General features: G+C 37.9%; 2 protein-coding genes across 3 annotated transcripts in view; both read right to left on the bottom strand.

Annotated features, from left to right (window-relative positions):
* Positions 1-13389, bottom strand: part of MTMR10 (myotubularin related protein 10) — a 536484-nt gene that overhangs the window by 465638 nt on the left and 57457 nt on the right. The gene's annotated exons all lie outside the window — the stretch shown is intronic.
* Positions 8718-13349, bottom strand: GTF2A2 (general transcription factor IIA, 2, 12kDa). 2 transcript variants are annotated; one of them, XM_010571738.1, is made up of 5 exons: positions 13095-13349; positions 12818-12957; positions 12181-12285; positions 10721-10847; positions 8718-9028 (listed from the first exon to the last, which is right to left on the bottom strand). In XM_010571738.1, exons 2-5 carry the CDS (start codon positions 12887-12889, stop codon positions 9003-9005), a joined length of 330 nt encoding a protein of 109 aa, XP_010570040.1. In that variant the 5' UTR covers positions 12890-12957; positions 13095-13349; the 3' UTR covers positions 8718-9002. The 2 variants fall into 2 exon arrangements, with proteins under 2 accessions (XP_010570040.1, XP_010570039.1); XM_010571737.1 differs by having other exon boundaries at positions 12818-13349.

Here is a 13389-nt window from a genome sequence, read left to right as displayed (position 1 = left end):
TTCTCCTCAGAGACGCCGTGCGGGGTGCGGTCTCCCGCCCGGCACCCCAGGCAGCTTTCTGACAGACCGTCTTAAAGAAACGGGGGTAGTGTGTTTTTCCATTCTCCTACAGCCTGTTGGCAAAAGTGACCCCAGGGCTTCTTGTTGTAGACAGGCAGGGCCAGGTCATGGACCACGGTGACTCCACGTCCTGCTACAAGCAGAGCTGAAACTACAATTAATTTGCTTTTCTACAAAGCACTCCCAGGCCACAGACTCCTGGCACCTGCTGCACTGCTCAGCTTAGCATCTGGCTACTGCTTTTGCATCCGTTTAAATTCTGTCAATAGCTATTAGCCATTAAAAAAAAATATCCTTCAATAAAATCAAATATACTAAAATAGATGGCTCTTTGGTATTCTGTAGTCCTCTGAGGAGGACTGGTTGTGCTCCTAGGCAGAGCCATTAAACCGATTAACCCCTCCACACCCTACTTCTCCATCTGTAATACAGGGAGAGGGATGCTTATGTAGTTAATGGTGTGCAAACCTACATTTTTGCAACATCCTCTCTTTCCCTCCCCCTGGAAAAGAGATTTTTGTGAGGAGTGCTCTCGGTAATATAATTGCTGTATCCAGTAGTGTACCTGGCCTTTTAGATGAACCAAGCAATCATCCAACACATTGTTTTCTTAAGTTTCTAGAAGCTGAAAGATTTGTGAACTTCTGTATTTCACTCACATGTATTTTTCCCACCTTCTCACATTAAAGCCAGCCACTTTCCATGGATCCAACAGCTTTTCATTACCTATAATGCTGAGGGACTAATTCATTTGTCTTTGAACTACCAAAAAATCTTCAAGTAATTTTTTTGTCAGTAAACACTCTCACCTTCATAAATTCAAGGTCTCCAGTGGAGAATTAGCATTATACAAAGAACATCTGAAGCAATTCCATAGCACCCAGCTACATTTAGAGGAAGTTAAGACTGCAATCACACAGATCTTGAAAACACTAATTTAAATAGGATGAGAAGATGAAATAACTGACTTGAAAAGGTGCATCATTGCAATTTTGTTAGACATTTTAAAATGAACTTGGTTGTAAAATGCTGATTTTTAAAATGCCATGGTGATTTCACAGCAAACATTATAGGCAAAAATCCCAACTACTGGCAAGAAAAGCTCTTGAACGTAATCACCCAATGTGTGTCAAATATCATTGGACATTTGTTTATTCAAAAAGAGCAAATAAAGTGATAGGATTGCTGGTCCCAGTGGAAAACTCTTTCCAACTTCCATAAAGAGACATTTGCTACAACAGAGATTAAAGCTTTATGTGAACCTGATAGTAACAGAGAGAATTTTAAAATGGCTTCAGCAGCAAATTCAACATTAAATAGCAAACATCTCCATGTCCAGTACATTGGTTTAGAACAAAACTTCTCTGCAGACTCAGGGTAAAAACTCAAGTCTCCCAACACAGAAGACTGCATCTAACCACTGCTGCCTAATCTGATTTTCCTTGTTGGAGCCCTTCCATTTACTTGAAGTTAATACATATTAGCCCCAAATGGTAAACTACTGCCAGTGGTTCATTGGGGGATTGGGGTAGTTGTTCAAGTTTCCGGACTAAATCAGGCAGACCGGGGTCAGTGCGTTTCTGACTATGGCAAGGTGTTGTCTTTTTTCCTTGGAAAATAGAGAAAAAAGGTTCATATTCATGGAGGAAAAAAAACCAACCAAACAAACCCAAACCCCATACTTCTCTATTCTAAGGAATTACATCAAAACCAAACTCATCCATGAAATGGATATCTGTAAGAAGATCTAAATATTTTTTTTCCTCAAAGAACCTTCTGAGCACCTACAAAAAGTGAAAAGGTGTTTGGGGGGTGGAAGGAACACAGCCTGAAATAGTGAAAGATTGTTGAGAGAGGAACCTCTCTATTATTTTGCAAATGTACCTGTAAAGAAAGATATATGTATTTACAGGTTACTTACAGATTTGTTAACAGTAATTTTTATCCCCTTCACTCTGTAAATATGTTTAACTTCTTCAGCTGTTTCTTCTCTGAGAAATATGGAGTATTGCTTGTAGATACTATTTAAATAACAGTGTTTCATCTACTATTGACAGACACTGCCCTGACAAAAAAAATGTTACAGATGGAGAGACAGTGACAAGTATTTAGATCTGGAGGGTGGAAAAAAAAGCACCACTTCAAATCTATTCCATGTTAAGTCTTTTAGCAAAGTCAACATAATTTTTCTTTTAATGTTACTTGTTACAGTCTCTGCTCTTCCAGGTTAGACCCGGAGACAGAGAATCTAAGCAATTATCCACATTTGAAAGAGCTTGCCCATAGAATATGAAGGCCTCAGGTGAAACCAGCATACCAAAAAACCAGCTTGGCGACACACTTAAGAGGGACAGCAGTTACCTAACAACATAGCTGACACAGCCTTCTCCATTCAAAGAGATCATGGATTTGTACGAAAACGCATGTTCTGGCATTAGTATCTGGAGATGCAAACAACTTGTGAACTTCCAACATCCAATTTTCTTGATTCAAAGAAAATTTTCAGTTTCTGTTGGTGTTACTACTCACAAGTTCTCTCAGATTATTTGCTTCCAAAACCAAAGGCATATCTTATTTTCAGCTCACCCTCTCCTTTTAGTAGTAACTTAATTCCTTCTGAAAGAACAAGACTACTCCCAAATTCAGAAGGTGACTAAGACAAAAAGATTCTTACAAAGGAATGTTCTCAGCATTTCCTCTTCCAAAGGCATTAGAAATATCAGATTTATGAGTGCAGTCACGTGTCAAATCAGTGATACAGAAAAGAAAAAGAAAAAAAAAATTTTTGTCTCCTTACCATTACAAATGACAATAAAAAAATATCACTCAACCCTAATATATAACTTAGTATTCCAGAGATCTAAAAGTGTCTTCGAAATAAGGTAGCTAGCATCTTAGAAAACTGGCAACAGGGCACAAAGAAAGGTTGTAACTTGCCAAGGTTAGCTGCAGAACTGAAAAAAGAATAAACTTCAAATAGAGTAGGACAAGCTGTAGCCCAAAGTAGCATTTGCATATCAGAATATAGTATCACTTCTAAAAAATAGGCTAAAACCCATATGAACTTCATCAGTAAAATCTTTGGCTATCCAAATTTGACATACAGTCATATCAGAAATATTAGTGTTAACTTTGTCCAGTGAGAGGATGAAAATTTACTTCTGACACTTCAGTTTACAGTCAATTGTTAGCTAACCACCTGAACTTTAAATAAACCACCAGTGTTTAAGGAGGAAATATGTTGCAAATTGCCACTTAGCTTTCAAGATATGCACATAAGGAAGATGAAACTATAATTCTGAAATCTAATAACTTTTTTTTTAAGCACCTGGCTTTAATTTATACTTTATTTCCAAGTAGTTTTCACTTTATTTTTACAAGAACAACCTAATGTGAGCTGAAACTGGCATAATGCCTATTTACACAGCAGGTCCACGAACAGCTCTTCTTAACTCTAGTTAGGAGGGTCTATTTCCTTCTTGCTTTGCATTTCTTTCATGTTCTATATGATCATATGACCCATAAAGACATGGGTCAATTGAAATAAATTCAGAGGAAACCGGGTAATAAATTCTGAACAAACTAGAAGCAAACATGACCTGTGGGAACAAAATACCAGTAAAGTATTTGCAGTCATGAGTAAAATTGATTCAGGGAACTGGGTTAGGGTGTCCTTTTTCTTTTGACTGCAACAGCAGTGACCATGAAACATTAACTAGACTCTCAGTGAACTATTTTCCTATTTTCCACTTCCTTGGAGGGTGCAGGCTCTTTTAGCACAAGGTGAAAAGCAAAATATTATTGTATCTGTGACTTACTACCTACTAAGCCATAATGGCTAATTTATACAGTAAATTTATCTTTGAGAAAAGCTATTTTCCTAACAAATGTTACCCTTCAAGTTACAGTGAAGGAAAAGTCCGCATCTCCCAGTACAGTCTTACTGAAGTTAAAATGCTTTTTACCATGCTCCTACTTTTCTCCCCTGCAGCCTGGAACTTTTAGAATACAAAAAAGCAAAACCAAGTCACTAGTACCTTAACTGAAATACTACCTCCTAAGCTGCTGAGATCCTTAAAACCAAATATCTGTATTTTGAGTAACTCTCATCTACCTTATTGTACCTAGTCATGATGTAAAAGTACATAATGATCCTGATAAACTTGTCTTCTAGGAATTAATCATAAATTCTTCCTGCTCTGCACTTTTCCTTTAATTTGTGTCTCTCTGATAACATTTAAAGTCAGGTATTGGCACCTCTGACTGAGCAAACAGCTTACTTCAGATAACCTCCTGTTTTGCGCACTTACGGAACTCACAAAATCCTTTTTCTTGGAAGCCGTGTTTAAACACAGGCAGTCATGCACAGACACGTCTGTGTTGGTGTTTATTCTTTCCTTTTCTTCACCTCTAGTTAACTTACTTTCTAAATAGAAACATCCATTCCAACTCAAGGCCAGGGTGCAAAGGTATCTTTTACTTTCTCTCTGCTACCCATAGGCAGAAGCAACTGTGACCTTTCTGAAGAAAATCAACAAAAAACCCAAATAAATTAATTGGTCCATAACACTATAGGCAAGGAAGAACCAAATAGGCATCAGCAAGTATGCTGATGCTGTAGCAAGTGAGATGGTTTGTCTTCCACTGGATATTAAAATAGCATAGTATAACAAAAGTGCAGTTAACACTTCTAGGTGAAAGTCCAACAAATCTTCCAAGACCACGAAAGCATGTTAATCATATGAACACGGAGCTGAAATTCAAACACAAAAAATAACAAGTGGCAAGAAAGTTACGGAGACTAAAGCAATAAAAAGCAGGAAGAATATTGGCACCAGATCCCCCTACCTTTTTTTTTGCTCCCCTCTCCTTCAGTGAATTGAAACAGTCTCCACAGCAGTAGCAGATCCAGAGCCTGGACAAACACCATCCCAGAAACATGGTTAAGGTCAAAAAGAATGTGTGCTGCCAAGCTAGTGTAAGAGCTTGTGTTGACAGCTGTGAGGTTTGAAGGAATTAATTCCTCCAGAAGCATAGGCAAACTTCTCTTCTGCAGGGAGCAGGCAGCAGTCTTCATCCCATAGGTGGATACTTCCCGAGGCATCACTGGAGCAATTCTAGACATCAAAAAGGTTATTCCCAAGAATTATTTACACTTCAGTATGCCTAAAGAGCCATTTTCTAAAGAGATGGCGGAGTCAACAGGGTAAATACTTTATGCTGAATGGGGAGTTTTAAGAAAAAAGGATAGTTTAGAAACGAGACAGACAGACTAGAGGTGAGCTAGGAACAGAGAGTATTAGAGTATTTCCAAACAAAATACAGGGAAAAAGACAGATCAGGTTGGAACACCAGACTTCTGTGAAGTTTACTTTAGAAGCTTTAAACCATAAAGCAACCCTTATGCATGTTGTTTCTTCACATACACAAAACCAACACTAACTTCTGCAGTTTTCAACAGTATATTCACTGAACATATAAACACTAAAGAAGTGATACCTAGAGCTTCTGCACTGTAACATAACTGTGCAAGGAACAAGGGTGCCAAATGCTTCTCTGTTGCATATGCACAGATTGTCCTTTGGCTTTCACGGACAACAGACCACAAGAACAAAGAATAGCATTGGTCACAGAAGTTCAAGTATTCTTTGTGTACCCAGATAAACTCAGTAGTCTATAGGCCTCCAAATTTGAATTCCATGTCCTAGAAACATCCCACAGATGCAAAAATACCAGATACCTGCACTGCCTAACACTGGACTGTCATGGAGACAGAAGATGCATATGTAAGCTAATTTGAGGGAAAAAAAAGTAGTCAAACTTATAACAAAATATGTATTTTGTAAATTAAATGGAGTACACAGAAGATAAGGATTCTGCCATGAGTGGAAAACAACTGGTTTGCAGAACAACAGCTTGATGCATTTGCCATAACCAAATGGAGCTACCCTACGTTACCAGAAAATTTTAAACAGTGATATTAAAACATTAACCAGATGTGAAATAAAGCTTTTAATACCACCAATAATTAGCCAGGCAGCAGCAATCCAAAAGATTCAGGGTACATGTTTGCCTTTCTTTCCTTCAGTTTTTGTTTGGTAACTTCTCTCTTCTTGTTTTGTATTAAAGGCCTTCTCAGACTTTCAGCTTGAGAGAGAAATGTCTAGATTACAGAAATGTATGTTATGCCTGCCCACTTGTTCCTACTCATTTGTTTACCATTTCATCTAAAACATTCCCTTACTCCCCATTCGTGCGTGCTTCGTAGCCTTTCACACAGACTAAATTACACGGATTTCCACAGCATGCAGCTCCTTTGTTATCACTGTGCCCAGGAACACATTGCTTCCTGTCCCCAACCATTCCAGTTGCTCCAAAAATCTTTAAAGTCTGTTGTGCATCTCTTTTAAGACTACATTATTATTAGCAAAAGGAAAAATCTTAGAACAGTTCAGAAGCATCCATAACATTTAATATATATTTCATGTGTGTCATTTTTTGCCACTCACCTAACTCGGGGTAAACAAGCTAATCAAGAACATCAGCGTCACTTAAGCATTTGCCCATTTTTTCGGTACAGTAAGACTCGGGTACAGAGCATTTAAATTCATTTCAGAATGTCCATCTCCTTTTCAAATGCTTCCTTATAAGGCAAGGCAATATTCAAATCTCAGTTTTTAAGCCAAATAGGAACCACCAGATAAGCAGGGTATACAATTCCAAGTATTACTATTATGCATCAGCACAGGGAGTATCCCATCACCTTCTCCTTCCAATGGACCAAGTCTAGAGCTTCAATGGGACTAATCTTTTTTTAAAAAAGTCGGTAAAGTTGTCCTGAATTATGAACGTAGTAATTTCTGGTTCCTGCTCACATTGATTTGAATTTCACTGATGACTAAGTAGCAGACATCTTTGTCAACACAATTTCTCCCTTAATTTGTAATTTTTCTTAGTATATATATATTCATTACATTATTTTCTTTTTCAGTTAAAATTTCTTTTCCTTTCAATTAACAGCTAAGGTAGCAGTAAGCCTGGGAGTGCTACAGTTGTAGTATGCAACTGTTGAAACACAAATCTGATAAAGGAGTATCAATGAAATGCAAACGTTAATCCATTCCACACAGTAACCTCACATCATCAGTACAACTGTGCTTCTCTATTAAATATTTTTAATAGAAAAATGCTATAGTAAATATGCTAATGCACACTTAATTGGAACAAAATCAGATATATAATTATTTGCATTAGGAGGGAGTCCAAAGGCTACAGAGAACTGGAGATTGAGAAGTTTCTGTCCAGAGACAGGAAGAGACTGCAAAGAGTTGGAGGTAGGAACAGCAAACTTTTATACTTGTAAGGGCTGAAATTCAGTTTACCACATGACTATTAGGAATAAAAAAGTGTTTAAAACTACAAGATTGAGTCTGATGTAGAAAAAGAGAAAACCATGGTACAGATACACATTTGCAATGACCTCAACAGATACTTACTGTGCTGTTCAAATGAGAGCAATAGTCTGTTCTTCTGGTTTCAAAAATGGTTACTTACCAATCTGCAGTTTGCAGCAAAGGACATTTAGCATAGATACAAGACAAAAAAATCAATGGTAAACATAATACTTGGAACAGTCTAGCAAGCAAGTCTGTGAACTCCTTTCTCACTTGAAGTGAGGGAAGCAGAAGTTAACCAAAACCTAAATATGTATCTTTTGATGTCCAAAGGTAGGATTTAGAGAACCGTAACCTATCAGTCTGGAAAGGTATTAGAAGAGATACTAAAGCTTTATTACTTTAATAGACTGGGCCACTGACATGTAAAGCTTTCAACATGTAAATTATGCTCCAGTTTCAGCACAAACTAAAGATTTAGACTGATCTGAAAACTGTTACCCCCGACTTTTCTTCTGTATGGTTTCCAGTTTCTAGTGGTCTATAAGTAGCCTACTGTCAAAAATAAATTAATTTGACACTGATAAGGCAGCTGGCATTCCTATGACCACACTGGAACAGTCACTGCTGTAAAGTCGGACAAATGAGCTGTCAGTATATTATATTCATACTTAGAGTGAAGAAAATATTTTTAAGGGTTTCTTGATTGGAGTTATTCAGTGGAATGTATATATCTAAAAAGAACAAAGTTATCTATTTGATATCTCAAAATTCGTAGCTCAACTCTTTCACTGAAATCCTCTTGGCCAGGTGCCCAATTAAATGTATTCCACATAAATACAAAAAACAATTAGCAAGACATTAAAACAAGCAGCACTAACATTTGTTGAGAATATAGTGCAATCTTATGAGACTCAATTTCATTATTTCAATTTGATTAGCTGTGCAATAACTTTAACACTTGGATTAATATATTATTAGCAGAGGGTACCAAATGGACAAATTTATAGACAGAAAGATGCAGTAACAAAATAGACAAATATACTGGCCAGCATGAGCTGCTAAGCTTTTTTGATGTCCTCCTCCATCATTCTGAAACAGCCATTTCTTGCAATACTAATCAGTGCAACCATACTCAGAACCCTGTAACTGAAAGACCTTTGCATTTGCAACATTACTCTAAACACACTTAGACAATATTGAGAGAATATATTATATTAATGATTGTTTTTAAACAAAGTTTTCCAATGATCACTCATTCACAAGTTTTTAAATAAAAGTTTATTACAGAAATTATTTTGAACAAAAAAGGCAACAGTATCAGTTGTAATTAAAAAAAAAAAAGAAGTAACATTGTATTCATGCCCTATAAGGTGAACTGAAGAAATGCTACAGGTATTTCTTCCACTGTCATTCTGTGACGCTTTCTAGTATGGATTAACACATCTGCATCACAAGAATTAAGTATGAACACAGTCCCTTTCCATGCTTCTCTCCAGAAAGTGCTGCGTATCAACAGAAAATATTGCAGACAAACCACAGTTCTATTCATTCTGCAGTATTGGAACCAGTATCTAGGAAAGAAAAAAGAAAGTGAGTAACACATACCCCCACTACAGCTGAATATAAATTAAAGAGAACCAATACCATTCTCTAACACCTTCCACAAACTCAAAAGCATTCCCCAAGCATTTTAGAACATGTTCTGTACCTACCCAGTTCCTTCCACTGCTATCAATGCGATGCATGAACTGCTTGTGCTGTTTCACTTCAGTTAGCAACATTGAAAATGGCCAGCACAACACTTCAAGGTTGTGCACACACATCATTTGCTATTAAGGCATTAAGAATACAAGGAGCTTTGCTTTAACTTGTAGTGATACACACACACTTCACTGCAGTCAGCCACAAGCACATCTGGCTAAATCACATGATCTGAGAAAGGGGTTTGCACATCCAGTAGCATAAACTCCTATGGAGTGTGGGCTATAGTTCATTATGCATTTTGAAACAGATGCAAGAATGAGCATGATCTTCATAAAATAACTGAGAGGAAGTCTCTGTTCTGAACTTGTGGCAGACACACCAATTAAGACCAGTGCAACTTCTGGTATTACTACTATTACTGCTTTCTTGTTCTTAGACCTATGGAAAAAATAGGTAACTTGGATATGCAGAAAGACAGGTCAGTGTTTACTACATCCCTTTAGCAAGTCAAATTCTGGTGGGAAAAAAGGCCGTAATGTTAATAGCAACTTTAAGTCACCTAGTTCTTTAAATCTTATCTGCATACTTTATCATGAGTGAAAACGATCAGTACTTGGAAAGTAAGGTTTCTTCTACTAGCTACAATAAGCACACAAAAAATAAACAGAGTAAGATTATGCTTGGCTAATACCAGAAGTTGAGCAAACAATAAATTCTGTCAACTGTTTAGAACTACAAGTCACTTGAAGTGACTACTCTAATCACACCTGGATCAGGAAGCCATGAAGAACCTGTTTCAGAGGTCTAGGGTATATTTAAATAAAGCCTTTTCCATTCTCAGTTCTTCCTTTTAGCATCACTCCCCGGGAATGAAAAAAGTGGCACCATTTCACACATCTTTAGCAATCTTCTGCCACATCAATGGTCTTAAAAGTTATAAACCAGCTTGCCACAAAAGTCACTCAATGACTTTTTCCAGTAAAGAATTTCAAGGAACATTGACAAAAGTAATCCAGTCAAGCAGATATGGAACATAAACTCCCATAAGCAGTGTACATACAGTGGCCCTGTTGAACAATATATAAATCTTACAATATGATTTGCAAATGCTAGCACAAGCTTTTCATGTGCTTGGGTCGTCTACTATCAAATCCAGCGAACAACTGCTTAGACAGTTTTCTCGGACAATTGCTTGCTCAGGCTGATGAAGCGCTCCTTGAATTCAATAAAACATGGTGCTGTTCTAACAAACAGGTTAATCCTAGAAAAATCACCACACAGAAATTCAGTTAAGATTATTTCCAGCTTTCTAATTGCTCTGCTAGTATGTACTTCCCAACAACATTGGGAACTCTAACACATTCCTATTTCAGTGCTTATGAGTTAGGGAAGCATTCAGCTTACTTTTGTTTCATTTCTCATCATATGTTAAAGGGAGTGCAGAGCCCTACTTTTGTCTGAATACAATTAATCTAGCTTTAATCAGACATTTGGTCAAAGCTTTCTATAAATTATCAAGTCTTGTGTTTCAGCTTATTTATATCATATTCCATACTTACTTTTTCCATCACATGCTACAATTTTCACTTTATCCACTTTCACAAGTTCAGTGACCTCCCTAAATTCAACATCATTCAGTACAAATGTCCATACGTTGTCACAGAACCTGTACGTATTCAGAGACCCCTTTAAAAAGACAAGAGACATTTTCTATAGGATGCATCCCAAAAGTAACAGAAAATATGACGTTTACTATCTACTGAACTATGTACCTCTAGAACTAGGTTTGCCATAAAGCCAACTGTGGACCTGAATACATACAAACTTGGCAAGCAAGCAGTTCTGAGGAGAACTGTAGTTTAAATGCCCTCCAGTGGCTGAAATTTTCAAGACCATGTAGGGACGTTATAGTCTATCCAAGGGGAAGCTTCACAGGTACGCTAAGAAGCTTTATAACTTTTCTAATGTGTATAAAGAATCAGTATCAGAAAAGATTTCTTAAAGCATGGGCTATAAGAAAAATCAGTTACAGCAGTGATCATAACAAGACGTGAATTCTGCAATTGTTTAAATAAAGCGATAGTTTAAATACAAAATCATGACAAAACTGACCTATGTGACATAAAGGGGTATGCCTCATCTTTGACATTATTACTGAGGATGTTGATATGTAAACCTTTTGGCCTTCACCTTCACGTATTTTAAACTGATACTCTTGAATTTAAGCTCCAAGTAACATTTTTTTAATTTATCCGGTAAACACATTCTGAACAGTTTTCTATACCACGTTACATAGACAAAGCAAATTAAGCGTGTTCAAGAAAAGTTATGCTCTTTTTAACGCATCTATATGGTTTAAAATCTTAAGTCGTCACTTCATTAATGCATTCTGCATAGACTGTAGAGGAAGTAATAGGACATAAGTTAACAGGACAACTGTTTTGGTTTTGGTTTTTTCTCAAAATTACAACCAAGTTGACATTTAACAGTTTGCTGGCTATCTGACGTTGATTAGGGTGGCTGGCTGGGCAAAACCCCCAAACCTATTTTTCTATGATATCTACAGAAAATAGCTACAAAATGATCCAGTGACTTGCATACAGGTAGATCTACAACTCTGTAGTCTCTCTTCACATTACAGATGTGGCTGAAATTCTGGCCTCATCTCACTTCTGCTAGGTATAACTAAGAGAAGCAGAAGTCTCTCTCCCCATCTGCAAGACACTGAGGATGGCAATGCTACCCATCAGAGCATTTCCCTCTTGCCCCTCCCCTGTTTTCATCCACCCAGCAAATCTGTTTCTGATTTTTGCATTCCTTCAAAAGATCCCTGGCAAAATAAGATTAACAAGCCTTACAACTGCATACAGATTATAAATATAAATGTAAAAAGTCATTATTGCAAAGTCAAAATGAACCTTCTTAAGTTTTTGTTTAGAGCACACAGCTTTTAACAATGTTCTGCATCAATGCTTAGTTGGTGTACCTCATGAAGAACTTTTATATATTGTTATCTTACCCTGAAATTGACTCTGTTCCTGACTCGTTGTGCCAGTGCTGAATTTATGGCTTTATCAAACTGAAGTAGCACCTGGAGGGCCAGCTGAGGCGTGATTTGCTGTGACTAGTTTAAAAAAAAAAAAACAACAGTTTTGAGTTGGTTCAAAGTAAACTCAAAAATGCAATAAAAATCAAAAACATCAAAACAAAGTTAATGTGAAACAGATCTCTAGAAGAACAACTTACAGAAGTATTATGTTCCTGTGTTTACTTCCTTTTTCCTATTTTAACTCTGAGAGAAGAAACAATGTGCTAACATGATTTTTTTTGTGCTACACAAAGATTTCTTCTGATAAATATTCATTGGAAACAATCAGAAGAGCAGGAACTCAATTACAGCATTCCAGATTAATCTAACAGTTCACTGACTGGGCCACACAACAGGGGATTATGCCACCTACATAAAACATTTTCCTTTATCTAGAACGTTAAGAAAAAGCCTTCCCACACGAACGGAGCACTAATAGCTTTTGATTTCAATGGGCAAGTTTTTCAAACGTTGCCCACAGGTACCCCGATACAGCAACCACAAAGCCGTTTTAATAACTAGCCTTTTTTATCAAGCTAATTGCCCAGACCGTAAACCCTACACGCACCTGTATGAGCTCATCCAGGCTCTCCTGAAGACTGTTCCCCAGCGTGGTGTTTCTATACAGCTGATACGCCATGGCTTACCGAGACAGGCTGGACACCTTCCTGATCATCCACGGCAATAGACGCCCGTTATGTCCTCACTCTCATTCAAAAAAAAAAAAAAAGAAAAAAAAAAGGAAAAAAATCTAAAAAAACCACAACGGAGCCCTTAATGAACAACGCGCAGCAGGAGCAAACAGAATTTAAAAAAAAAAAAAAAATCATTCCTCAGACACTGACCAACGATTAAGAGCGCTCAAGAGCACGGGGCATTAACGACCAGCAGGAAAACCGGGCCGCCAGGGAAGGCAGAAGGGACGGAGCCTCGTCACTGCCCGGCCGACACCGACAGGCCTTTGTGGCCCACGGGCACGGAAGCGGCGCGCCGGAACGGGGCCGTCTTTGTCCGCCGCCCGTTCGGCTTCCAAACCCATCCCCGTCCCCCCCGCGGCGCCGGCCGGCGCGCTTAGGAAAGCCGCGACGGGAATTTCTGGCGAGCGCTGGGCACTGAGCGGCCTACACCCCGCCCGCGCCG

The sequence above is a fragment of the Haliaeetus leucocephalus genome, unplaced genomic scaffold (genome assembly GCF_000737465.1).
Source record: "Haliaeetus leucocephalus isolate CR32 unplaced genomic scaffold, Haliaeetus_leucocephalus-4.0 Scaffold339, whole genome shotgun sequence".
Classification (NCBI taxonomy): Eukaryota; Metazoa; Chordata; class Aves; order Accipitriformes; family Accipitridae; genus Haliaeetus; species Haliaeetus leucocephalus.
Note: the sequence above shows the minus strand (reverse complement) of the source record. Positions and strands in the feature narration are given on the sequence as shown.

What these genes read in the sequence shown, in the direction of transcription:
- GTF2A2 (XM_010571737.1), bottom strand. Translation starts at nt 12,889, where the DNA reads ATGGCGTATCAGCTGTATAGAAACACCACGCTGGGGAACAGTCTTCAG. An exon ending in GCCTGGATGAGCTCATACAG is followed by an intron (nt 12,286 to 12,817) that starts GTGCGTGTAGGG and finishes TTTTTAAACTAG; the next exon opens with TCACAGCAAATCACGCCTCA. An exon ending in TGTAGCATGTGATGGAAAAA is followed by an intron (nt 9,029 to 10,720) that starts GTAAGTATGGAA and finishes TTTCTTTCCTAG; the next exon opens with ATACTGGTTCCAATACTGCA.